Source organism: Staurois parvus, unplaced genomic scaffold, assembly GCF_062004578.1.
Source record: "Staurois parvus isolate SC_StPar_1 unplaced genomic scaffold, SC_StPar_1.0 ptg000832l, whole genome shotgun sequence".
NCBI classification, from domain to species: domain Eukaryota; kingdom Metazoa; phylum Chordata; class Amphibia; order Anura; family Ranidae; genus Staurois; species Staurois parvus.
The window spans coordinates 1883843-1911417 of NW_028318628.1; the positions used below are offsets into that span (position 1 = coordinate 1883843).

Here is a 27575-nt window from a genome sequence, read left to right on the forward strand (position 1 = left end):
GAGAGGATAGAGAGCTAAGCAATGGATAATAATTTGCAGCAAACAGGGAGTCATAGGTGGGGTCAAGCGAATGCCTAAGTATTCAAGAGAAGAGGAAGCCCATTTGTAAGGGAAGTGGGAGTTTAGGCGCGAAACCAAATCTGAAGCCAAAGTAATATTGAGGGCGACAGTCTTATCCAAGTTGATACGGAGACCCGAAATCAAGGAGAAGTGCTCAAGAACCTGTTGCAAATTAGGAAGCGTCGTCAGGGGGTTAATAAGAGTCAAGAGGGCATCGTCCGCAAAGAAAAATCTTTTTCGAACAAATTTCTATCAGTGAATGTGGTTTTCATTTGGGAAAGTCTATTCACTCTGAAGTCGAATGCTATAAGCAAAGAACATTTTGAAGAGCTTTTGACATTTTTCAAGTCATTCAATGTACTTAGAATCTTTGTATGAATATTGGTTTGAAAATCTATTAGTTTATGGCCAGCTTAACAGGTAACATGGTTTTATGACAGTACGGTATTGTGACCATTTTGTGTGATTTTTAGAGTTTGATGGTGTGTGTAGCTGTTCCAGGTGCATGAATTGTTGCATATCATATAATTTTTTTTCTTTGATTTTGATGTGAGTGAACCCCTGTAATTGTGATTGCAGAATTATACTTTTATGTATTTCTGTTCTACAGTTTGTTTTTAATGAAGAGCCTTGGTGAGGTCTTCTGCCTTTAAGAATTCTGAGTAGAGTGGTTAATCAGTTGCTACCTGCCCACAGTACATTTACTGCAGGCGACCAGAATGGGCAGGCTGGATCACGTACGTGTACGTCATACAGCCGAGGGACGCGCAATGCTCTGCTCCCATGACTGCTGTGTCCACGATCGTGCTTAAAGTTCCCGGGATGTCACGTGATCGCTATGCGATCACATGATTTTGTTGTCAACACAACTGTTATGATTGGGTTTCATTCACAACAATTGTGCTTAGTATTGTAATGCTGTGATTGGCCCACAGCTATCACATGGTACCTGGGCCAGTTACAGCACATAATAGTAACCACAGCTGGTATGAATGTAACCCATTCATGACAGTTCAAAACATTGCTGTTACAGAGATCATCACTGTAACAGTAATCAAAGTGTAAAAAAAAAAATCCATGACCCCCCCCTAGATGAAATACAGTGCCTTGAAAAAGCATTCATACCAATTGAAAGTTTGGGATTTTATGTGATAGACCAACACAAAGTGGCACGTAATTGTGAAGTAGAAAGAAAATGATAAATGGTTTTCAAAATTGTTTACAAATAAATATCTGAAAAATGTGGTGTGCATTTGTATTCAGAGTCCCTGAGTCAATTCTTTGTATAACCACCTTTCGCTGCAATTACAGCTGCAAGTCATTTTGGGAATGTCTTTACCAGCTTTGCACATCTAGAAAGTGAAATTTTTGCCCATTCTTTGCAAAATAGCTCAAGCTCTGTTAGATTGGATGGAGAGCGTCTGTGAACAGCAGTTTTCAAGTCTTGCCGCAGATTCTCAATCGGATTTAGGTCTGGACTTTGACTGGGGCATTCTAACACATGAAGATGCTTTGATCTAAACCGTTCCATTGTAGCTCTCGCTGTATGTTTAGGGTCGTTGTCCTACCGGAAGGTGAACCTCCACCCCAGTCTCATGTCTTTCGCAGACTCTAACAGGTTTTCTTCTAAGATTGCCCTGTATAAGGCTCCATCCATCTTCCCATCAACTCTGACCGGCTTCCCTGTCCCTGTCGAAGAAAAGCATCCAACCAACATGATGCTGCCACCACTATGTTTCATGGTGGGGATGGTGTGTTCAGGGTGATGTGTAGTGCTAGTTTTCTGCCAAACATAGTTTTGCTTTTAAACCAAAAACTAAAATTTTGGTCTCATCTGACCAGAGCACATTCTTCCACGTTTGCTGTGTCCCCCACATGGCTTCCCGCAAACTGCAAATGGGACTTCTTATGGCTTTCTTTCAACAATGGCTTTCATCTTGCCACTCTTCCATAAAGGCCAGATTTGGGGATTGCACAACTAATAGTTGTCCTGTGGTCAGATTCTCCCACCTGAGCTGTGGATCTCTGCAGCTGCTCCAGAGTTACCATGAGCCTCTTGGCTGCTTCTCTGATTAATGCTCTCCTTGCCCGGCCTGTCCGTTTAGGTGGACGGTCATGTCTTGGTAGGTTTGCAATTGTGCCATTTTCGGATGATGGATTGAACAGTGCTCCATGAGATGTTCAAAGCTTGGGATATTGTTTTATAACCTAACCCTGTTTTAAACTCCACAACTTTATCCCTGACCTGTCTGGTGTGTTCCTTGGCCTTCATGATGCTGTTTGTTCACTAATGTTCTCTAACAAACCTCTGGGGGCTTCACAGAACAGCTGTATTTATACTGAGATTAAATTACACACAGGTGGACTATTTACTAATTGAGTGACTTCTGAAGGCAATTGGTTCCACTAGATTTTAGTTAAGGGTATCAGAGTAAAGGGGGCTGAATACAAATGCACACCACACTTTTCAGATATTTATTTATAAACAATTTATCATTTTCCTTCCACTTCGCAATTATGTGCCACTTTGTGTTGGTCTATCACATAAAATCCCAATAAAATACATTTATCTTTTTGGTTGTAACATGACAAAATGAGGAAAATTTCAATTGGTATGAATACTTTTTCAAGGCACTGTATGTAAAAAAAAATTGCAAAAAAAGAAACAAAATGTTTTTTAATTATTTTTTTTAACATACTGTCACAGTCAGTATCCCTGATCCCCATCACACCAGTCATATGATGACTCTGTACTGCACTGGTGACAGTATGTAAGAAAAAAAAAGTTAAAAAACAACAATTTTTATTTAATCTTTTCATTTTCCAATAAATTGTGACAAAAAAAATTGCTATGTCAAAAACCTTGCCGTGCCTCTTACTAAATACCTCACACTGTCTACTTTCCAAAAAGGTATCATTTGCCTGGTATTTGTACTGTTCTGGCATTTTAAGGGCCTCAAGAAATGAGACAGACTGTCAGTACACCAGGACTAAATGATTTTCAAATATATATGCCAAAGTTCGTAGATGCTATAACTTTCATACAAACCAATTAATATACACTTATTGGGATTTTTTTTTACCAAAGGCATGCAGTAGAATGCATTTTGGCCTAAATTTATGAAAAAATTGTTTTTTTATTGGAAATGCTTTCTTTTAATTGAAAGTAGAAAATATAGTTTTTTTTCTAATTTTTTGTCTTTTTTCATTTATATAGCAAAAAATATAAAACCCAGTGGTGATCAAATACCACCAATTTAAATTTCTATTTGTGTAAGAGAATTGATATAAATGTCATTTGTGTACAGTAGTTGCATGACCGCACAATTGTCAATTAAAGTAGCACAGTGCTGAATAGCAAAAAATGGCCTGGTCATGAAGGGGTCATAGTAACACTATAAATTTAAACATAAAATCACAGCTAGTGAATCTAACCCTCAACAACTAATATAACAAAATTGTCACTAATAATATATTATAGATTAAAAACATAACCTACATTAATGACATCATTTTCTATTATTACTTAATAACTAAATATTATAATAATAACTATTATTAATTAATAATAGAACATAACATACATTAATTCAGGAATAATATAAATATTAAATAAATAATACATTAATAAAATACAGTACATTTATACATAAACAGTAAACTCGTCTCTGAGTATCTCTTACACAAAGTGCCAAATCAATGTAAATATCTTTCTCAGAATTCATAATGTGCAAAAACCGCAATGCAGTTCATAAATCTGTGCAATAACAGTGCAGATTACATCCATAAGTGTCCTTCAAAATGACCACAATCTGAAAAAAAATGCTTCAAGAAGATTCATCAATATGTGTAAATAATTTCATGTCAAATAATTTTATACTTGCTTCATCATAGATTTGTGCAGTTCAAATGGCCTTAACAAACAAGAAATAGAATTTTATATATATATATACACACACACATACATACACACTGCTCAAAAAAATTAAAGGAACACTTTGAAAACACATCAAATCTCAATGAGGAAAAATATCATGCTGGATATCTACTGATATGGACTGGGTAATGTGCTAGGAACGTTTGGATGCCCCATCATTTGATGGAAATGAAAATTATCAACCTACAGAGGACTGAATTCAAAGATACCCCGAAAATCAAAGTGAAATAAAGATGCATCAGGCTAGTCCATTTTGCTAAAATTTCATTGCAGCAACTCAAAATGGTACTCAGTAGTTTGTATTGCCCCCACGTTCTTGTATACATGCCTGACAAAGGCGGGGCATGCTCCTAATGAGACAACGGATGGTGTCCTGGGGTATTTCCTCCCAGATCTGGACCAGGGCATCACTGAGCTCCTGAACAGTCTGAGGTGCATCCTGGGGCATTGGATGGACCGAAACATGATATCCCAGAGGTTTTGTATTGAATTTAGGTCAGGCGAGCTTGAGGGCCATTCAGTGGTATCAATTCCTTCATCCTCCAGGAACTGCCTGCATTCTATCGCCACTTGAGGCCGGGCATTCTCATGCACCAGGAGGAACCCAGCACCCACTGCACCAGGGTCTGACAATGGGTCCAAGGATTTCATCCCGATACCTAATGGCAGTCAGGATGCCAATGTCTAGCCTGTAGAGGACTGTGCGTCCCTCCATGGATATTCCTCCCCAGACCATCACTGATCCACCACCAAAACAGTCATGCTGAACGATGCTACAGGCAGCATAATGTTCTCCACAGCTTCTCCAGACCCTTTCACGTCTCACATGTGCTCAGGGTGAACCTGCTCTCATCAAGCACAGGGCACCTGCCAATTCTGGTGTTCAATGGCAAATGCCAATCGAGCTCTATGGTGCCGGTCAGTGAGCGCAGAGCCCTCTAGAGGAAGTCGGGCCCTCAGGCCACCCTCTTGAAGTCTGTTTCTGATTGGTCAGAGACATTCACACCAGTGGCTTGCTGGAAGTAATTTTGTAGGGCTCTGGCAGTGCTCATCCTGTTCCTCCTTGCACAAAGGAGCAGATAGCGGTCCTACTGATGGGTTAATGACCTTCTATGGCCCTGTCCAGCTCTCCTAGAGTAACTGCTTGTCTCTTGGAATCTCCTCCATGCTCTTGAAACTGTGTTGGGAGTCACAGCAAACCTTCTGGCAATTTCACATATTGATGTGCCATCCCGGAGGAGTTGGACTGCCTGTGCAACCCCTGTAGGGTTCAGGTTCTGCCTCATGCTACCAGTAGTGACACTGACCCTAGCCAAATGCAAATCTAGTGAAAAACAGTCGGAAAAGATGAGTAGGGAAAAAAATGTCAGTGGCCTCCACCTGTAAATCCAATCCTGTTTTGGGGATCGTCTCATTGTTGCCCAGTACACCTGTTGTTAATTTCATTAACACCAAAGCAGCTGAAACAGATTAACAACCCCCTCTGCAACTTAACTGACCAGATCAATATCCCAGGAGTTTAACTGACTTGATGCTATACTCTGAATAAAAAGTGTTCTTTTTTTATGAGCAGTATACATATATATATATATATATATATATATATATATATATACACACACACACACACACACACACACACACGGAAAGTGAGTACACCCCTCACATTTTTGTAAATATTTTATTGCATCTTTTCATGCGACAACACTGAAGACATGACACTTTGCTACAATGTGACGTAGTGAGTGTACAGCTTGTATAACAGTGTAAATTTGCTGTCCCCTCAAAATAACTCAACACACAGCCATTAATGTCTAAACCGCTGGCAACAAAAGTGAGTACACCTCTAAGTGAAAATGTCCAAATTGGGCCCAAAGTGTCAATATTTTGTGTGGCCTCCATTATTTTCCAGCACTGCCTTAACCCTCTTGGGCATGGAGTTCACAAGAGCTTCACAGGTTGCCACTGGAGTCCTTTTCCACTCCTCCATGATGACATCATGGAGCTGGTGGATGTTAGAGACCTTGCACTCCTCCACCTTCCGTTTGAGGATGCCCCACAGATGATCAATAGGGTTTAGGTCTGGAGACATGCTTGGCTAGTCCATCACCTTTACCCTCAGCTTCTTTAGCAAGGCAGTGGTCGTCTTGGAGGTGTGTTTGGGGTCGTTACCATGTTGGAATATTGCCCTGTGGCCCAGTCTCCGAAGGGAGGGGATCATGCTCTGCTTCAGTATGTCACAGTATATGTTGGCATTCATGGTTCCCTCAATGAACTGTATCTCTCCAGTGCTGGCAGCACTTATGCAGCCCCAGACCATGACACTCCCACCACAATGCTTGACTGTAGGCAAGACACACTTGTCTTTGTACTCCTCACCTGGTTGCCGCCACACACGCTTGACACCATCTGAACCAAATAAGTTTATCTTGGTCTCATCAGACCAAAGGACATAGTTCCAGTAATCCATGTCCTTAGTCTGCTTGTCTTCAGAAAAACTGTTTGTGGGCTTTCTTGTGCATCATCTTTAGAAGAGGCTTCCTTCTGGGACGACAGTCATGCAGACCAATTTGATGCAGTGTGTGGCGTATGGTCTGAGCACTGACAGGCTGACCCTCCACCCCTTCAACCTCTGCAGCAATGCTGGCAGAACTCATACATCTATTTCCCAAAGACAACCTCTGGATATGACTCTGAGCATGTGCACTCAACATCTTTGGGCGACTATGGCGAGGCCTGTTCTGAGTGGAACCTGTCTTGTTAAATCGCTGTATGGTCTTGGCCACCGTGCTGCAGCTCAGTTTCAGGGTCTTGGCAATCTTCTTATAGCCTAGACCATCTTTATGTAGAGCAACAATTCTTTTTTTCAGATCCTCAGAGAGTTCTTTGCCATGAAGTGACCAGTATGAGAGAGTGAGAGTGATAACACCAAAATTAACACACCTGCTGCCCATTCACACCTGAGACCTTGTAACACTAACGAGTCACATGACACCAGGGAGAGAAAATGGCTAATTGGGCCCAATTTGGACATTTTCACTTAGGGGTGTGTTCACTTTTGTTGCCAGTGGTTTAGACATTAATGGCTGTGTGTTGAGTTATTTTGAGGGGACAACAAATTTACACTGTTATACAAGCTGTACACTCACTACTTTACATTGTAGTGTCATTTCTTCAGTGTTGTCACATGAAAAGATATAATAAAATATTTTACAAAAATCTGAGGGGTTTACTCACTTCTGGGAGATATTCTAAGTGGCTGATCAAACAGCAGCATGTGAGAGTGCCGATTACCTCCAGGGGGGTAAGCAACATCTGGCATGTACGTCTGCAGACCGACAGGAGAATGAGTGATGGCAGAGGATGGGAGGGCTGCAACGCTTTTCAGGGGCACCATCCCCTTTGTCAAGGGGAGAGAAAGACCAGCATTTAAACACAACCAGCCAGGATGGAGAAGGACAGCAATAGGTGGCAGATATGTTGCACATAGCTGCTGTGTGATGGACCAATGGGACTAAAATAACCAGCATGTCATGCTATTTGATCAGCTCCTCATATGCATGTTGGCTTGATGTTTCATCTTGGCTGCCATCCGTGTTGGATTAAGAGAATTTACACTGTATGTGTGCTTTGTTTAACTCTTTATGTTCTTTCTTTAACTAGTATGCTTCCGGTTCCTACCAGTGTCTGTGCTGGGAGTGCGCAGGGTGCTTGCTCTCAGCACAGAGAGTTGTTTATTTTGGGCTGCACATATCTCGGCATTAAAGCCACCCGCCAAGTCAGTGGGAAGAGGTTAATGCAGTTTTGTTGTTTGATCCTATTAATCTCAGCACCCTGTTCTTGTGTTTCTCCTCATTCATACTTGAGGCGATCTATCCCAGATCATGCTTCAGGAGCTGCAGGGGAGTTTTTTTGGATCTACCTACCCTTTCATCTTCCCTGGTAAATTAACCTTTATGAATTTTTATGGACTTACGGACATTTATATAAATCAAAATAACTTGTGCTCTGTACTCCACCTATACCCAAAGGTGAAATAATTCCAACTGTCTCTCTCAGACAACTGCTGTTCCAAAGGTGCTTAAGCTCCCTGCTATGTAATAGAAAATATTTTCACAGTGCTGGCAATACTAAATTTATACAAATATTTAAATGAATACAAAAAAAAAATCTCTATGCATAACATAAAGTGCTCAGTGCATAAATGACTGCCAAGAAGCTGTGCAAGTATATTTCATTCTGCTACTTCAACTTTTCACCTTTTAGTGCTTCATGCTCCCCTCAAGTGCTCCCACACTCACTGGAGGGATTTTATTCTCTGTTAACAGCAAAAAGAGTCAAACAGGCATTCCAGTATTATTGCTGTATTGGCATTGGAGATGCTTTTCCTGCCAGGTTCACAACTTGACTCTTTGGCCTCTTGCTACTCTGTTCACTCTCATGCTCTTTCATCCACTATATACCACTCTGCATGGGACTCAATACTCAGCCATATATGTGAGCAAAAGGGGAATAGTATCATAGTGGCTTAGTGGTTAGCACATCTGCCTTGTAGTAAATGGGTCATGGGTTCGATTCCCGATCATGGTGCCTCCTGCATGGAGTTTGCATGTTCTCCCTGTGCTTGCTTCGGTTTCCTCCGGGTGCTCCGGTTTCCTCCCACACTCCAAAGACATGCTGGTAGGTTAATTGGATCCTGTCTAAATTGGCCCTAATATGTGTATGTATGAATGTGAGTTAGGGACCTTAGATTGTACACACCTTGAGCACCACCCAATCCACTCGACTAACCTTAGCATTTGCAATGAAAGAAGCAGCAGGCCATCCCCACACCCTCCAGCATTGCGCAGCCTCATCCAGATCTCATGGCGGAGCTGACCAGGTCCCTATCCCTGCCACTTGTTTCTCTTCTTCCAGGGGACGGTGCCATCCCCTGAAAATTGCCTCCCTTGTTTGCCTTGTGGTAAATACACCGCTTCTCACCCCCCTGTGGCTTGTGCACATGCTCCAGCTCCTTCAGGGAAGCAATCAGGGGGACTGATGTGAATGTTCAATATATATATATGTAAAGCGCTGCGTAAATTGACAGCGCTATATAAGTACCTGAAATTAATAAATAAATAGTGTAGCAAACTTTTATTAAAAACGAACATACAACTTTGCACTCACTTGAAAAAACAGTTGTATGCAGGCATACTATGTAAACCTGGAAGCATTGCCGCTGCATGTGCTCTATGGATCGGATGTGACTTCGCTGGATCCAGAAACTCCGCCCAGCATGTTTCATCTCTCCTCTGGGCGTCCTCAGAAACCGCTTTGAATCAGATGGAATACCTGTTTGACTCTTTTTGCTGTTTGCAGAAAGTCAAATCCCTCCGGTGAATGTGGGAGCAATTGAGGGGGGCATGACGCAGTAAAAGGTGAAAAGTTGAAGTGGTGGAATGAAATATACTTGCACAGTTTCTTGGTGGACATTTATGCACTGAACACTTTGAGAGAGACTGTTTAGCTTAATTTGCATTTATTTACTTATATGTAAGATAAGTTATTCACTGGGCACTTTATATTATGTATGGGAAGATTTTCTGTTTTAATTAGGGACATTTATACCAAATTTTTGGAGTGCTGAGTAAGCCGTGTACACTAAAGTGTACATACCATTTTTATATTTTTTTCAGAGATACTTGTCTACAGGGACAGATGAGCATCCCTGGACACAAAGGGGTTGATTCATGAGCGTAGCTACAGGAATCACACTTGCGACCTCGCCCATGCTCCAGAGGGGCCTGTATGGCCCGATTGCTAAACTGGCAGCTTTGGCTCAGTCAGCGGGGCGGGCTCTGGATGGTCATGTCATCGGGCTTGTCAATGAAAGGCATGCCTGATCAAATGTGCCTTTCCCAGCTGTAGAATGAGTACCAGCATCCCGTGAAATCCGGCATCCCTCACACCCAGTGATGTATTTAGTTCATGTGCTCCCCTTGGCAACACTAAAACCGGGTGCCCCACAGCTGCCGCCACCACAGCCCATCACCGCAATAATTCTCCCCCCACCACCCCCCACTGACCAGCACACATCCGAAAGCTGTGACCACCCAATCCACTCGACTAACCTTAGCATTTGCAATGAAAGAAGCAGCAGGCCATCCCCACACCCTCCAGCATTGCGCAGCCTCGTCCAGATCTCATGGCGGAGCTGACCAGGTCCCTATCCCTGCCACTTGTTTCTCTTCTTCCAGGGGACGGTGCCATCCCCTGAAAATTGCCTCCCTTGTTTGCCTTGTGGTAAATACACCGCTTTTCACCCCCCTGTGGCTTGTGCACATGCTCCAGCTCCTTCAGGGAAGCAATCAGGGGAACAAACTGAGTGCTGAGAGCTTGAGCCAAGCAGTTAACTCTAAACATGCTGGAGGGGGTACACAATTTCATGCAGCTCCTGACCATTGTTTCAGGCAAGTGGGGATAGATAATACTTTGATGTGAAAGTATTTAACTCCATCAATGCCAGGCAACAACAACAAAGGCTGGGACTGCAGACTTTCATGAAATTTCACAACTTCGCTGGCATTGTGACAACCAAAGGGAGAGGGGGCAGCTGCACAGACTTAACCCCATAGCTTCCAGGGAGGGAGCCGCGCAAGTGCCTCCTTTGCCATGTAACCAGCAGGTGTTATTTAAAGTACCCACTGATTAACTTACAGGAAAAGAAAAACAGGTGGTGGGGGGTGTCTTTCAGTGGGGGGGGGGGGTGTGTACTGTCAGTGGGGTGCAGTAGTGCAGTATTTGGGAGAGTCCTGTCAGTGGGGGTCAGGGGGCAGTAATTGGGGGGGTAGGGGGTCTGTCAGTGGGGGAGAGGGGGGCAGTAGTTGGGGGAGTTTATCAGTGGGGGCAGTTGTGTATGGGGTCTGTCAGTGGGGGAAAGGGGTGGTAGTTGGTGAGCTGTTAATAGGAGGAAGGGGCAGTAGTTGGTGGGGATCCATCGGCGGGGGGCATTAGTTGGGGAGTGAGGGTCCATTAGTGGAGGGCAGGGGTCTGTAGTTGGAGACAGAGGCGTAACTAGAGGGGTCGACCTGTGCAGCCCCCCTTTACACCTGGATTAGATGGGCAGCGGGAACAGCATGCAGAGAAACTGATTTCCTCCATTTTCTATCTGCAACAGCTGAAAGCCCACTTCTCCTCCTCTCTCTCTCCCGTAGACATTCAGCGGCTTCAGAAAGAAACTGGAGAGGATCGGTTTCTCTACATGCAGTCCCCTCCGTCCCTCCTATCTAGGTTCTGCTGCCCCCCATGTCCTCTCCTGCCCCGGTGTGTGCTCTCCTGCCCCCCCCCCCTTATCTGTCCGCAGTGCTGCCAGTTTCCCCCCCCCCTCCCCTATTCTGCAGGCTGCTGCAGGGATGTGTCTGAATGAACAGAGTCAGTGAACCGTTCTGATCACTGACTGTCAATTCATAACTGAGGCATAGTAAACTGTGTTTACTATGCTTCAGTTTGTGAATGAATGGGAAGCTCTGTAAAGAGCTATTCCTGCGCATTCATTCTGTGCTGCTCAGGCTGCAGAGATGGAGATTGAGGGCTACATCCTCAATCTCCTTTCTCTGTCTGAAAGGTGGAACATCAGAGGTCTGTTTAGACCCCTGATATCTCACCAAAGCCCCCCAACAGGGCTTCTAAAAAACTGTAAAAAATAAAATTGGAAAATAAAATGGTAAAAAAAAAATAACATAATAAAAATAACTACAGACACCAGGGGCGGAACTACTAGAGTCTTAAAGGTTGCACTTGCGAGCGGGCCCTGGCTTTCTGCCACTGGGCTCAGAGGGTAGGGTCCCGGCCAGGGGTCAGGGGCTCTTGATGATTTATTGCACTGAGGCCCTGAAGGTTCTAGTTACACCTCTGGGTTGATTTAGTAAAATAAAATCTGGTGCAGCTGTGCATGGTAGCCAGTCAGCTTCTAACTTCCGCTTGTTCAATTAATCTTTGACAAAACTGGAAGCTGATTGATTTCTATGCTGAGCTGCACCAGATTTTGCACTCTCCAGTTTTAGTAAATTAACCCCAAACTTTCTGCGTCCAGACAGCTTCAAATTTTGAGTTCAAGTCCACATTAAAGGCTAAGTCCACCATTAAAAAATAATAATAATAAATGTGCAAATTTTTTCAGGATAAAAATTGTGCTTTTATTATTTTTTTGCATAAGAGCCTGCAAAGCATTGCATCTGTGATCGGTGGATAATGGTTGCAGTGCCAGGGTCCTGCAGGCTCTTCCTCCAGCTCTTTGTCTGTATTGAGATACAAGTTTTCAGCTGGAGAGCTGGAGGATATGTCAATGGACTGCGAGTGCAGTGATTATCATATTCATGCTCCATTGAAAATTACAAGTCTTGTAAGGACTGGTAGTTCATTCATTCACAAATCTCTGAGACTCTCTCAGACTTTCAAAAGTGACAGCTGCTGCAGGGGAGAACCTCCACATGCCGCCATGGGGTAGGGAAGCATTCTGGGGGTGAAGAGGGGGTCTTCTTGGCACCATGTTACACCCTGTGCACCTTTGTAGCTTGGTGTAAAAGATGGAGTTAATATTTAAACAGGAAGTAAAGCCTGCAACTGAGGCTGTGTCGTGTAAAAAAAAAAATATAGAAATTAGGTTTAAAACCTGTAGATTCCTTTCAATTTATACACTCTTTATTCATTTGTCATGTCACTAGTTTATCCTAATGCGAGCTGTTACCTCCATCCCAAACTCGCTCATCCATTTCTTTATGGATTTTGCTTTGTGCACTGGTGCGTAGTCATGTTGGAACAGGAAGGGGCCATCCCCAAGCTGTTCCCACAAAGTTGGGAGCATGAAATTGTCCAAAATGTCTTAGTATGCTGACGCCTTAAGAGTTCCCTTCACTGGAACTAAGGGGCCAAGCCAAACCCCTGAAAAACAACACCATAATCCCCCCCTCCACCAAACTTTACATTTGGTACAATGCAGTCAGGCAAGTACCGTTTTCCTGGCAAGCCCCAGACCCAGACACGTCCATTGGATTGCCAGGCAGAGAAGCGTGATTCATCACTGCAGAGAACACGTCTCCACTGCTCTAGAGTCCAGTGGCAGCGTGCTTTACACCATTGATGTAAGGCTTGGATGCAGCTGCTCGGCCATGGAAACCCATTCCATGAAGCTCTCTACGCACTGTTGTTGTGTTCATCTGAAGGCCACGCAAAGTTTGGAGGTCTTTAGCTATTGACTCTGCAGACAGTCGGCGACTTCTACCCACTATGCGCTTCAGCATGCGCTGACCTTGCTCTGTCATTTTACGTGGCCTATCCATTTGTGGCTGAGTTGCTGTTGTTCCCAGTTGCTTCCACTTTGTTACAATACCACTAGCAGTTGACTGTGGAATATTTAGTAGCAAGGAAATTTCACGGATAGACTTACTGCACAGGTAGCAACCTATCACGGTACCACACGTGAATTCACAGAGCTCCTGAGAGTGACCCATTCTTTCACAAATGTTTGTAGAAGCCGTCTGCATGCCTAATGAAGTCCATAGATGGGTCGAAAATCGTCCGATTTTTCGGCCGAAAAAAAAATCGTCCGATTTTCGCACCGTTAATGGGTTGGCCGTTTTTCTGGATTTTGTCGGATTTTTTTGATCGGTAAAGTTGGAAAAAAATCGCCCGATTTTGCCGATCGGCCGATTTTCGCGACAATGATGGGTAAATCGGCCAATCTTTTTACCGATAAAAAATCTGCGCATGACCCGTGACCTGCAAGAAAAAAAGAAGAAGAAAAAAAATTAAAAGAAAAGGAAGAAGAAGAAGAAAAAAAAATAAGAAGAGGAAGAAGAAAAGGAAGCAGAAGAGAAAGAAGAAGAGAAAGAAGAAGAATTCCAGTCCACTATTATATTTGACATTAAAAAGTATTGCGGTTGCAACAATGTATCTATTTGTATCCGAAAAACCATCTGTATCCGAAATGGATACAAATAGATACAATGTTGCAACCGCAATACTTTTTAATGTCAAATATAATAGCGGGGCTCTCTGCAGGGACAGGAGTAATTAAATGCCAGCCGTAGACGGGAAGAAAATCAACCGATTTTTTTTTTACTGTTGGTGGTAACGTTGGCCTATTGAACGACTGATTTTTCGTTTTTTTGTTAAAAAAACGTCCGGTTTTCTCTCCGTCTATGGCCTGCATATGTGCTTGATTTTATACACCTTTGGCCATGGAGGTGATTGGAACACCTGAATCCTATGATTTGAAGGGATGTCCCAGTACTTTTGGCAATATTGTGTGTGTGTGTGTGTGTGTTAAAGGATTTCTTTTTCATGTTTTATTGACAGCTTTATACTACAATACAAAGAGCAGTTGATAGCTATTTTTGAACACCATTAAAATATATTGCTGAAACACATGCGTGTGTGGTAGTGGTCTGCATTTTAGAGTGTTAAGTAGACCTTAGTGAGTGAGTGAAAATTTTTGTTATTTTTTTGTTTATATCTTCATATAGCAGAGCTGGTATGATACCTATATGTAATTAATATTTTTATGTCTGTAGGTCACTGTGCAATGCTGTAAATCTCTACACGTTAACATGTAGTAATTGTCCGGACAATTGCACCTATGTCCTCATGAGCAGTAAGATCACATTCCTTCTGGAGCTCCTCATACAGCAGCTGACGGTAGGTAAACAGAACCTTTTCTATTGTGGTAGAATTTCTTTTAATTTGTTAAGTTTCACACCAAACAACACTTTGCATGTTTTGTCTATTCCACCATCCTATACATACTGTATATTGTGGACACATAAGGCCCCTTTCCGATGAGGCTGACCCGCCAGCGGATCTGTTTGCTTGGCAGGGGATCTTTCCGCTGATCCCCGCTGAGCAAGCGGATGAGAGGTCTGTGTCCGCTCCGCTGCTGCAAAGCAGACACAAACACAGCATGCTTTTTCCTATGGAGCGGTCGGATGGAAACAGACCACCTGTCCTTTTCCACCCGACTATCATCCGATTCGATCCAACGGATGGTAGGGGAACGGATCCCCATCCGTCTGTTTTTGGCGTACAGGATCGGGTAGGATGCCAGTGGGTGTCCACAGGAACTTGTCCGCTGACACCCACCGCTCCATAGAGGTCTATAGATGGTCCGATCAGACCATCAGTGTGAAAGGGGCCAAAAGCTTTAATTCGGTAATAAAGTTGTAAAATATGTTACATTGTATGTTTCAGTTGTGAAAAAAAAATACTTTTTTTGTAATTTCTCATTTCAAGTTTTACATAAGTGACACAAGCCCAGATTTATACCCCAATATATAATTGACAATGTCCAGTGACTTAAAGAATACCAACTTTTTATGATTTTTTTTCACAATGAAGTTTCCTGGTAAAGCAGTCAGATGTTTTTTAATTTAAAAGAGGTATGTTCTCTTTCAGTGCTACATTGTGTGTTTAAAAATTGAGTGTAATACTAATATAAGATTGAATCAGATATTTGCAGATAGAAATGTTAGCAATAGTGCCATTTCTTACAGGTTTATGAGTGGCAATGAGATTTGCACATACTTACATAACTTAGGCTGTACACGTATCAAGCACATCAATATTTACTGGGACAGGGAAGTTAATGGGGGTGGCATTTTTGTTTTATTTGACTTATTTTAATATTTAGTATTTTTTGTACACTTTATTTGTTAATGGTGGGTGTGGATGAGGTTAGCAGGCACATAATCCTGCCTCCTATGCACTTATGCAGCAATAGATCACTAGTACATCTGTTTGTGTGGCAGACATATTGATTGTTGTCAGTATGAAAAATGAGATCCAACATGACCAATGATTGGATGCTGTTGGTAGCTGCATAGTCTGACACTGGGTGGACTACCTCTGCAGCTTTTATAGCTAAACTAACACAGTATAAGTGTAAGAGACATTAGTTCTTGTTTTGTTTTTGTTACGGCTTATTGGAGCTGTTGTGAATTTTTTGAGAAAAAAGGCACTTAAAGTGTGAAAGCTTTGTTTTTATTTTATTTTTTTATTAAAATAACAACTATGTCTATATCCCCTACCGGCACTCCTGGCCCATCCTCTTCGGCAGGTGCTCCACACGGACAGCTGCTTTCCATGGGGGCACCCGTGCGGGCTTGCTCATAAGCTGCCCTGTCTGTGTTCATTGACACAGAGCCCCGCCCCCTGCTCCCAGGTCACAGCATTTGAATGACACAAAGGTCACAGCAAATGACCCTGCTGCTATCAATCTACCCAATGAGAGCCGATCCTCTCATGCACATCACTGGATTGGATTTAGCTCAGGTAAGAAAAAGGGGGGGATTCCGTGGCACAGAAGGTTTTTCACCGTAATGCATAGAATACATTATTGTGAACAACCTTAAGGCTTTAGAACCACTTTATTAAAGGTACCGTGTGCCAAAAGTTGGCCATACACTAGTAGATTTTACAACAAACGTTTGTACAAAAATTCCTAGTTTATTTAACAGGTCAGTGAATGTTGTTCAAAACTACTCCACAACTTTCTTTACCTTTTGATGTCAAAATGAATAGACTTTTTCTGTTAGAAATAAATGTGACGAAAAAAATTCCATCGTGTGTGTGTGTCTGTCTGTCTGTCTTCAGCATAAATGAGTACACAACAACAGATTTGTCAGAAAACCTTTTCCTTTCAGATGATTTTCGTTGATTTCAAACAAGATTTATTCATTTGCACACACAAAAAAGTTTTCTTCCTAACAAATTAATTCAAGGCCATGTTGCAAAAATTAACACATCCCAATGAAAGTTTTAGGAGCAAAGCTAAATTTTAGACAACAAAATCCTAATTAACAAGAATTCAACTACAGGTGAGTCTAATTACTCATTACACAGGTGCTGTAGCAAAAGTGATACAAAAATTTAACAATGATGGAACTGCAACCATCTCTCAGAAATGTCCATGCCATCCACGGAAGTTAACACCTTGACAGGAGCTTCTTCTGATGATAAGAGCTGAAGAAAATCACCATGCAAGTTCACTGTAGTTAGCTAAAGAAGTTGAAAGCCAAACTGGGGTGATTGTTTTCAGTGACACAATATGGCATACACTGCAGAGGAATGGCATGCATAGGTGTCATCCACAAAGGAAGCTTCTCCTAAAGCCCATTCATGAAAAAGCCCGCCTAGAATTTGCCAGGGCCCAAGCTGAAAAGGGAGACTACTGGGACTCTGTACTCTGGAGTGATGAGACCAAGATAAATGTTTTTGTAACTGTTGGCTTCAAAACTGTATGGCGTTACAAAGGTGAGGAGTACAAAGCAAAATGCATGGTGCCTACAGTGAAACGTGGTGGCAGTGTTCTTTTGTGAGGCTATCTGAATGCTGCTGGTGTCAAGGAGCTGCATTTCATTGATGGTATCATGAATTTACAGCTGTAATGCTCTATATTGAAAGAGAAGATGCTACCATCACTCCGTGCCTTTGGTCTTCGTGCATCTTTCCGACATGTCAAAGATCCAAAACACACATCTAAGGCCACTGTTGCATTTATGAAGAATAGGATGAAAGTGATTCAGTGGCCAAGTATGACTCCTGATCTGAACCTAATCGAACACCTATGGGAAATTCTGAAGAGAGAAGTTGAGCATCACTCTCTTCCATCATTCAGGTTCTAAAAGAGGTCATTCTTGACGAATGTAACAAGATAGATGTTGCAATATGTTGCCAACTTGTCCATCCCATGCCTAGAAGACTTGATGCTGTGCTTACAAATCATGTAGGTCATACAAAATACTAGATGTAATAGCTTTTATTGTGGGATGTATTCGTTTTTGCATCAACTAATTTGGGTAAAACTGAAGATTTTGTAATCTTAAGTTATATTATTAACCTTACTTTCATGTGATGAGCTAAGTGAATGTTCTATAAAACTCAGTTTTGTCAAAATGTTGGAAATTGTTCTTGTGTTCATTGAGATATTGATTAAAATCTCACTTTTCAGAAGGGATGTACTCAATTATGCTGAGCACTGTATATATACACACTGTGTATATAGAACAACATCAGATGCATCCTTCTGAACCACATAATCCTTGGAAAAATCATGGGAATACAACAATGGCAGTGCACAAAGGGTCCTCTTTAGACTCCTCTGCTTCTGGAGACAATCTAAGCATTACAGAGTATTTCCCTATTGTAAGCTCAGTCAATGGGGCTGCTAAAGTTGCAAAATTTGAGATAAACCTGGTATAGTAAGCCATGATACCAAGGAAGGATCTGACCTGCTTCTTGTTTGTAGGTTGTGGCCATTCTTGGATGGCTTCTATATTGTTCATTTGAGGTTTTACCGCTCCTCATACAATAGTGTAGCCTAAATGCCTGGCTTCTTCTAAACCAATGGCACACTTTTAGGGATTTGCCCTAAAACCTTCCTTGAAGAGAGAATCCAAGACAGCCTGAACATGGCCAGTGAGACTCCCAGTCAATGCTATGTATCACTATGTTGTCAAGATATGCTGCTGCATACTGTTGATGAGGTGTTAAGGTTCTGTCCATGGCCCTCTGAAATGTTGCAGGGGCATTTTGTAACCCAAAAGGCATTTTTTATATTGAAATAAACCCTCAGGGGTTGTAGTCTTTTCTTTTGTTTTTTTTCAGTCAAGGGGATTTGCCAATATCCTTTTGTCAAGTCCAAAGTGGTCAGATAACGGACCTTCCCAAGTCTGTCTATGAGCTCATCTACCCTGGGGATAGGGTAGGTGTAAAATTTTGTCACTGAATTAAGCTTTCTGAAGTCATTACAAAGCCTCCAAATACTGTCTGGTTTGGGGACTAAAATAATGGGATTAGACCACTCATTGAAGTCTAGCTCAAGCATCCGCTTGACTTCGTCACTGATGTCTTTTTTCCTAGTTTCAGGAATTTGGTACTGTTTGAGTTTGACTCGGACCCCATGCTCAGTAACAATGTCATGGCAAACCACCAGGTAACTGAAAAATTTTCTCTGCTCCTTAACCCTTTGAGGACCTTAAGGTTTTGGAACGCCAAAAGAATCAATTTTTTCATTTTTAAAGTTCGTACACTTCAGTTGCTGTAACTAAGCCATTTCATGAAATAATTGGCAAAAAGCTAGATCCATTTGTTGTTTGTTGATAAGAACTAATATTTTGACTCAAACCAAAAAAAAAAAAGAGTTTTAAGTTCTTAATCACATGATACACGCAATTACAAACATGGGACAAATACGTCCCTTGGTCCTCAAAGGGTTAACAGGAACCCTCTAACTTCCTGCTTTGGGAATGAGTCCGTGTATTTGTGGAATTGTAACTTCAGGGACCAAGGGGACTTAGTACTACCAGGAGTTACAGGGACAGACTCCACAGTCAGTGCCACCTATCCTTCCAGGGCTCTAGAAGGTTTACATGGTATATCTGAGGGTGGAACACGGATGTTCGCAAATGTGTCATCTTAAACAATTTGCGCAACTCTTTAAATGTGACATGAATTGGGTGCCCTGGTCTGTAATTACCTCCTTAGGGACCCCAACGCGACTGCACACCATAATCAACTCCTTTGCAATTTTCTTAGCAGATGTGTTTTTTAAAGGAACTGTCTTGGGGCAATGGGTAGCATAATCCATAATCACAAAAATATGCTGATGGCCCTGGGCAGATTTGGGCAGTAAACCTGCAAGGTTCATGGCACTCTTCCAAAAGAGCACTTCAGTAATTGGAAAGGGCACTAGACAACTCCAGAAGTGGGGCAGGGATGCCAAAACGTTGATATACTGGACAGGATTGACAGTAATTCTCAATAGTTTTTTATACCCCAAGCCTGTGTAATGCAGGCCATAGATGGGTCAAAAATCGGCCGATTTTTCGGCCGAAAATAAAATCGGCCGATTTTCGGATCGTTAGTGGGCTCTTTGTTCGGCCGTTTTTCGGTATTTTGACCGTTTTTTTTTTTTTGTAAAGTTGGAAAAAAATCGGCCGATTTTGCCGATCGGCCGATTTTCACGGCAATTAGTGGGCAAATCGGCCGATTTTTTACCAATAAAAAATCTGCACATGAGCAGTGACCTGCAAGAGGAAGACAAAAAGAAGAAAAAGAAGAGGAAGAGGATGAAGAAGAGGATGATGAAGAAGAAGAGGATGAGGATGAAGAAGAAGAGGATGAGGATGATGAAGAAGAAGAGGATGAAGAAGGAGAAGAAGAGGATGAGGATGAAGAAGAGGATGAGGGTGAAGAAGAAGAGGATGATGAAGAAGAAGAGGATGAAGAAGAAGATGAGGATGAAGAAGAAGAAGAAGAAGAGGATGAGGATGATGAAGAAGAGGATGAGGATGAAGAAGAAGAAAAGGATGAGGATGAAAAAGAAGAAGAAGAAGAAGAAGTAGGATGAAAATAAGAGGAATTCCAGTCCAGCAAAAAGTGTCTCTGCAGAGAGCTCCGCTATTTCTTTGACATTTCTCTGACAGTTCCTTGACATTTACAGCGGTTGCAACATTGTATCTATTTGTTTCCGAATAAAAACATCTGTATCCTAAATGGAAACAAATAGATACAATGTTGCAACCGCTGTAAATGTCAAGGAACTGTCAGAGAACTGTCAGAAATAGCAGAGCTCTCTGCAGGGACACTTTTTGCCGGCTGTAGACGGGATGAAAATCGGCCGATTTTTTTTTACCATTGGTGGTAACGTCGGCCACTTGAACGACCGATTGTTCGTTTTTTTAAAAGAAAAATCGGCCGATTTTCGACCCATCTATGGCCTGCATAAGTCTTTCAGTGGTTTTCTCAACACTCAAATGACCTCCCAGCAAGTGTCCATGGATAATTCCAGTACCTCCTTCTGTATGGCTTAGGGACTGTTCAATATGTTCATAATTCTTTTTATAGATTCGGTAGAACAAATCCTTATTAATACTTTAATAAGGGAAACACAGTCTGTCTTCTGATTCGATAAGTACATCATTGATCATCACAACATTCTCCCAGGCCCTGGCAAGGGTAGGGAATCCCTAATCAATTATGGCACTATGCACTAAGTATAGTACAACTCCAACCAGATGAGTCACAGTACCTAGGTCAATTTCAAACTTTGCCGTTGCTATAGGATATTCTTGAGCATCCCCATGTACACAAATTACAATAATATTTCTAGCATGAAAATACACAGATTCAATCATATCAGCTTTAGCCAGAGTAACCAAATTTCCAGACTCCAGCAAGGCCATAATAGGCTTATTATTTACAGTCATTTTGCACATGTGCTTTCCCATAATGGGTACTGTAGTGCATGAAACATTAGCAATCAGAGACTGCCATCTACCTCCAAAAAAATAGGTCACATTGCATAGGTTAATTTGTCAATGGACAGTTTGCTGCCACAAATCCCAGTTCCAGGCAGCAAAAACACTTGACATTGACTCAGTTAGGTCTGCTGGCAGGCACTGGCTTCCCTTGTTTTGGACTCCAATCCTCAGACCTGGCACCAAAAGTTCTCCCCTGTCTCCATGTCATGCTTACCACACACTTCCCCTGAAACAGTCTTACCAGTTGCCAGGGAAAACCGTTGCTTTGGGTGGAAAGTCCATGAGGTTGTAGGGGTGGTGACCAAGCTCTCAACGGCAAAGTACCTCTCAATGAGCTCCACCAGACTATCAGATGACTTGGGGACCCTTGGCTCACTTATTTCTGAAGGGAAATAGGCAAAAACCTCATGTAATGGTCCATGAACACACGTTCATCTATTTGTGGCCCTGACAGGGACTCCATTTGCAGCCACTTTCACGCCAGGTGGATAAGGTCGAACATCTGCGATTGTGGAGGCCTCTCAATTTGGAAGCACAACCTCCTGTGCTCTTGCCAAGGTAATACATTTTTGTGCCAGAATTTCCTGCTTGACTTTCTCATAATCCCATGCATCAGCAGACTCCAAATCATAATAGGCCCTCTGCGACTCCCCAGTAAGTAAGGTGGTGACCAGTCCTTCCCATTGGGTTTTTGGCCAGCCTTCCCTTTCAGCGGTTCTTTGAAATGTAATCAGAAAGGCATCTGGGTCATCATCAGCAGTTATCTTGGATAAGAAGCAATCCACATGGGTGGCTGAGGAGCTTTCTAGACCACCTGTGGCTTTAGCAGAAGACTTCTGCGCAAGCATTTGCCTTACCTCCATCAGCATCTTTTTGTCTGTTTCCTCTGCACTCACTCATTTTTCAAACAGCCTCTGCGTCTGTTCCTGTACAGCCTTGGCCTGCTGTTGTAGTATAGTGTTTGCTGCTGTGCAGCATTAGACAGCAACAACTGTTTTTATTATTTCCTCCCTGTTCCATGAGCATGCTTTCAGGCACAGATACCAGTCCAGTTATGAAGTGACAAACGATGCGGTGTTTACTGGTACTATTTACAGGTCCATTTATGGGAGCTGTATAGTGTTCCACAAAATAAAGGGAGCAAAAACTTTAAAACAAAATCCTAGTTGTGTGCCAGAAGTAACTACACAAATCAAAGTCCTAAGTAGCACGCTGAGCAAGCCTAAGTCCTCATGCACACTGGACTTTTTTACAGTGCTGTTTTCAGCTTTGGACATTTTTTCTACAGCCAGTAAACCCCGCAGCATGTTATCCTATGTGTTCATGCACACACAGACTGTAATCAACATTTTTTGTCAGGGGTGTTTTTTGGCTGGAAAAAACCCCAGGACTAGTAGGTTTCTAGAAGAGTTTTTTAGCTGTAAAAACGCTCTAACGCTGAAAAACACAATAAATCGTGGCAAACCGGTGTTTTGGGGCGTTTTTTGACAAAAAAAATACTTTTTTTGGTAAGAAAAAAATGCAGCGTTATGCTAATGCAAAAATGCTAAAAACCTCTGGAAAACTCATTTTAATATGACTTTACACAGCTAATGTAACCAGCGTTATTAAAATGCCTAGTGTGCATGGAGCCTTATGCTTGTCAGTCTCCACATGCAGTTTTACAGCGTTCACCAGCCTTCAGCTCTAAGACGTGACTTGTCTGTTCACCAGGCTCTCAAGAACTTACTCTGAGTTTCAGGTGATCCTAAGGGTTCATGTACACTGCAGCTGATAAACTCACGTTCAGGAGCTTTTCTGCATTTTTTTTTAGCAGCCCCTGAACTCTCCCTAATGTTTTCCTATGTACACTATGTCGTTTACAGTCGTTGAGTTTACAGTCGATTTTTTGAAAGCACCAAACTTGCGTTCAGGAGTAGATTTTATCAGTGTTTCAAACGCTTGTAAACACGGCTAACCGCATATATAAGCATTTGCATTTAGAAGCGTTTTTTAACTGTTCCATATCCAGATGCTTGTATGGAATGGTAATTGAGCGCTGGGAACATCAATAAAAAGCAGCTAGCATAAGAGGTAACCTTTGGAACCCAATAAACACATGTAGAAAAATATATGCAGCGCTAATAAAACTAATGAAAACAAACGGAAAATCAGAACATAGGTTGCACACTAGCATAGATGAAAAAACTCAGTCCATATTACACGGTGGGATAAAGCGATAGGTGCAATTGTCCAAGTGATCCATGGTCAGAGATAATCGTGACTCTAGTGATCCTGTAATTGTACAAATAATGCACTAACCAGATAGCGCATAAAGTGCGCATGGAGCAATTAAGACCCGCTCCTAGTGCTCTTGACTTGTGATTTCAAGAGGATGTCATCTGCAGGTTAGCCACCAGATGTCATCAATCCAGGTACATTCGTAAGTCATCCACCAGGAAAATCATCAGCGGGGGAGGGGGTAATCACACATCACTCCAAACCAGCAGGAACCTTCAAAAGTGGGCTCCCATGCAATAGATGAGACCCAGAGAGGCTTATCCAGAGTAAAATCATAGCCACCAGGATGTCAGTCAGGATGGCCTTGTGGTAGGAGTACACAGGTCAGGGGCACCTCTCTAACGCGTTTCGTGTAAGTAACACTTCCTCAGAGGGAGCCTCTGAGGAAGACCATGTAATATGGACTGAGTTTTTTCATCTATGCTAGTGTGCAACCTATGTTCTGATTTTTCGTTTGTTTTCATTAGTTTTATTAGCGCTGCATATATTTTTCTACATATCCAGATGCTGTCCAGAGCCTTTTTTCATCATCAGAAATGCATACAAAGTGTTTTGCATGTACTCAAATGGACCGGTACACCAGCGCAGTCAGTTCCCGGTTTTGCGTGAAGGAAAAAATGGTAGAACATGCTGCATTATGCTCATGATGGTATCCATAGTGAATACAACCGGAAAAGATGAGTAATCTCAACACATAGTGCTCTCTCTGCTTCTGCTCTCTCTATTTCTCTCAAAATGTCTGAAATAGTTAATTTTTCAGTGCATTCTGGGCATTTTGGAAGGTCTCCTGAGCTTATCTTTAAAAACACTTCTAAACGCAAGCACTCATAAACGTGGCATACAAACACGGCTAAACAGATGTTTTTTAACCTACGTTTTCCAGCAGTCAATTTCCATCGTTCAGAAGTGTTTTCCAAACATCCCGTGTACATGGAGCCTTAATTGTCAAAAGTGAGAGGTGCAATACGAACTGGACAGGGAATCAGAGGTCTCTAAAAGTGTATGAGAGTAACCTGACAGATGTATAAACCCAGGCCTTGAAATTTCCACTCGTCTGCTCACATTGGCTAGTGGAAATTATGGTGGCGGTGAGTGTGTCCCCAGGGCCGTCTTGCTGAGCAGGCTCGGAACTCGGAGCTGGATCTGTCACTCGCGCTGGGAGCCGTCAGACTGTTCAATAGTTGAGCAAAGTGAGAGCAATGCAAGGAGTGAGTGCTGTGCTTTCTGCATCCCCCTAGAGTGCAGTACCCGGCTCTGTGAGTGAAGGTAACGAAATACTGCAACTTTTTATAGGTGTGTGTATTTGTATGTGTGTGTATTTGTGTGTGTGTGTGTATATGTGTGTATCTGTACATGTGTCTGCATGTATGTACATGTGTCTATGTGCATGTACATGTGTGTGTGTGTGCATGTATGTGTGTGTTTATGTACATACATGTGTCTGTGTATTTGTACATGTGTCTGTGCGTGTATATTTCTGTGTATGTACATGTGTCTGTGTGTATGTACATGTATGTGTGTCTGTACATGTGTCTGTGTGTGTGTATACATGTGTCTGTGTATGTACATGTCTGTGTATGTACAGGTGTCTGTATGTAAACCTACATGTATGGGTAGTTTCAGGATTAAGTGATTATTATGGGTGGTAGAGGATGGGGCACTTGAGGTATGCTGGGTTGGATAGTAGGTAGGATATGCTTGGTAGAGTTATGGTTTTGTGAGTGAAAGATTATGGGGGGGTTATGGTTGTATGCGGTGCTTGGTCTAAGTATGATGGAGTGTTTAGGGGGACATTGGAGGCCCTGATGTAATGTGGGGGGACTCTGGGGACCCTGATGTAATGTGGGTAACATTTAACAGTGTAATTTCATGAAATAATTTACGAGGGCGTGTTTAGGGGCGGAATTAGGGGTGTAGCAGGGTAGGGGTTGGGTGAGGCAACTGGTAGCGAGTAACTCTTAAGGCCTGGCTAGTAGCTTAGGACTTGAAATTTTAAGCCCTGTATAAACCCATATATACATTATATACTGTATATGTGGGTATATATACAGTCAGGTCCATAAATATTGGGACATCGACACAATTCTAACATTTTTGGCTCTATACACCACCACAATGGATTTGAAATGAAATGAACAAGATGTGCTTTAACTGCAGACTGTCAGCTTTAATTTGAGGGTATTTACATCCAAATCAGGTGAACGGTGTAGGAATTACAACAGTTTGCATATGTGCCTCCCACTTGGTAAGGGACCAAAAGTAATGGGACAGAATAATAATCATAAATCAAACTTTCACTTTTTAATACTTGGTTGCAAATCCTTTGCAGTCAATTACAGCCTGAAGTCTGGAACGCATAGACATCACCAGACGCTGGGTTTCATCCCTGGTGATGCTCTGCCAGGCCTCTACTGCAACTGTCTTCAGTTCCTGCTTGTTCTTGGGGCATTTTCCTTTCAGTTTTGTCTTCAGCAAGTGAAATGCATGCTCAATCGGATTCAGGTCAGGTGATTGACTTGGCCATTGCATAACATTCCACTTCTTTCCCTTAAAAAACTCTTTGGTTGGTTTTGCAGTATGCTTTGGGTCATTGTCCATCTGCACTGTGAAGCGGTGTCCAATGAATTCTGAAGCATTTGGCTGAATATGAGCAGATAATATTGTCCGAAACACTTCAGAATTCATCCGGCTGCTTTTGTCAGCAGTCACATCATCAATAAATACAAGAGAACCAGTTCCACTGGCACCCATACATGCCCACGCCATGACACTATCACCACCATGCTTCACTGATGAGGTGGTATGCTAGGATCATGAGCAGTTCCTTTCCTTCTCCATACTCTTCTCTTCCCATCACTCTGGTACAAGTTGATCTTTGTCTCATCTGTCCATAGGATGTTGTTCCAGAACTGTGAAGGCTTTTTTAGATGTCATTTGGCAAACTCTAATCTGGCCTTCCTCTTTTTGAGGCTCACCAAATGGTTTACATCTTGTGGTGAACCCTCTGTATTCACTCTGGTGAAGTCTTCTCTTGATTGTTGACTTTGACACACATACACCTACCTCCTGGAGAGTGTTCTTGATCTGGCCAACTGTTGTGAAGGGTGTTTTCTTCACCAGGGAAAGAATTCTTCGGTCATCCACCACAGTTGTTTTCTGTGGTCTTCCGGGTCTTTTGGTGTTGCTGAGCTCACTGGTGCATTCCTTCTTTTTAGGAATGTTCCAAACAGTTGTTTTGGCCACACCTAATGTTTTTGCTATCTCTCTGATGGGTTTGTTTTGTTTTTTCAGCCTAATGATGGCTTGCTTCACTGATAGTGAGAGCTCTTTGGATCTCATCTTGAGAGTTGACAGCAACAGATTCCAAATGCAAATAGCACACTTGAAATGAACTCTGGACCTTTTATCTGCTCATTGTAATTGGGATAATGAGGGAATAACACACACCTGGCCATAGAACAGCTGAGAAGCCAATTGTCCCATTACTTTTGGTCCCTTACCAAGTGGGAGGCACATATGCAAACTGTTGTAATTCCTACACCGTTCACCTGATTTGGATGTAAATACCCTCAAATTAAAGCTGACAGTCTGCAGTTAAAGCACAACATGTTTGTTTCATTTCAAATCCATTGTGGTGGTGTATAGAGCCAAAAATGTTAGAATTGTGTCGATGTCCCAATATTTATGGACCTGACTGTACATATAAATACAAAAAGTGTTTTATGTTATTTAATGCTGTGATTTTCTTAAATTTTACTTAGAAAGCTTATGCTGCATAGCAGAGATCGATTGTGCACAGCTAGTGTAGGAGTTCATTATGTTAAATATGACTGACTATTTGTGCTTACTATTTTTTTTCTTCATGTTATTATTTACTTTAATTAGTGTTTTTGTCATGTATGTTCATTCTGCAAAATTTAAACTTACATGCCTATAAGAAAAGGCATAAACTTCATTGCATCAGTCTTTGCACTGTTTTAACCCCTACAGTGACTATTGAC

General features: G+C 42.1%; 1 protein-coding gene across 3 annotated transcripts in view; it reads left to right on the plus strand.

Moving 5' to 3' along the window:
* SCAPER (S-phase cyclin A associated protein in the ER) overlaps window positions 1–27575 on the plus strand; it is a 363489-nt gene that overhangs the window by 234584 nt on the left and 101330 nt on the right. For all 3 annotated transcript variants that reach the window (XM_089655289.1, XM_089655291.1, XM_089655290.1), the window contains exon 24: window positions 14551–14674. In XM_089655289.1, coding sequence (XP_089511415.1) covers window positions 14551–14674 — 124 coding nt within the window. The remainder of the gene's footprint in view (window positions 1–14550; window positions 14675–27575) is intronic.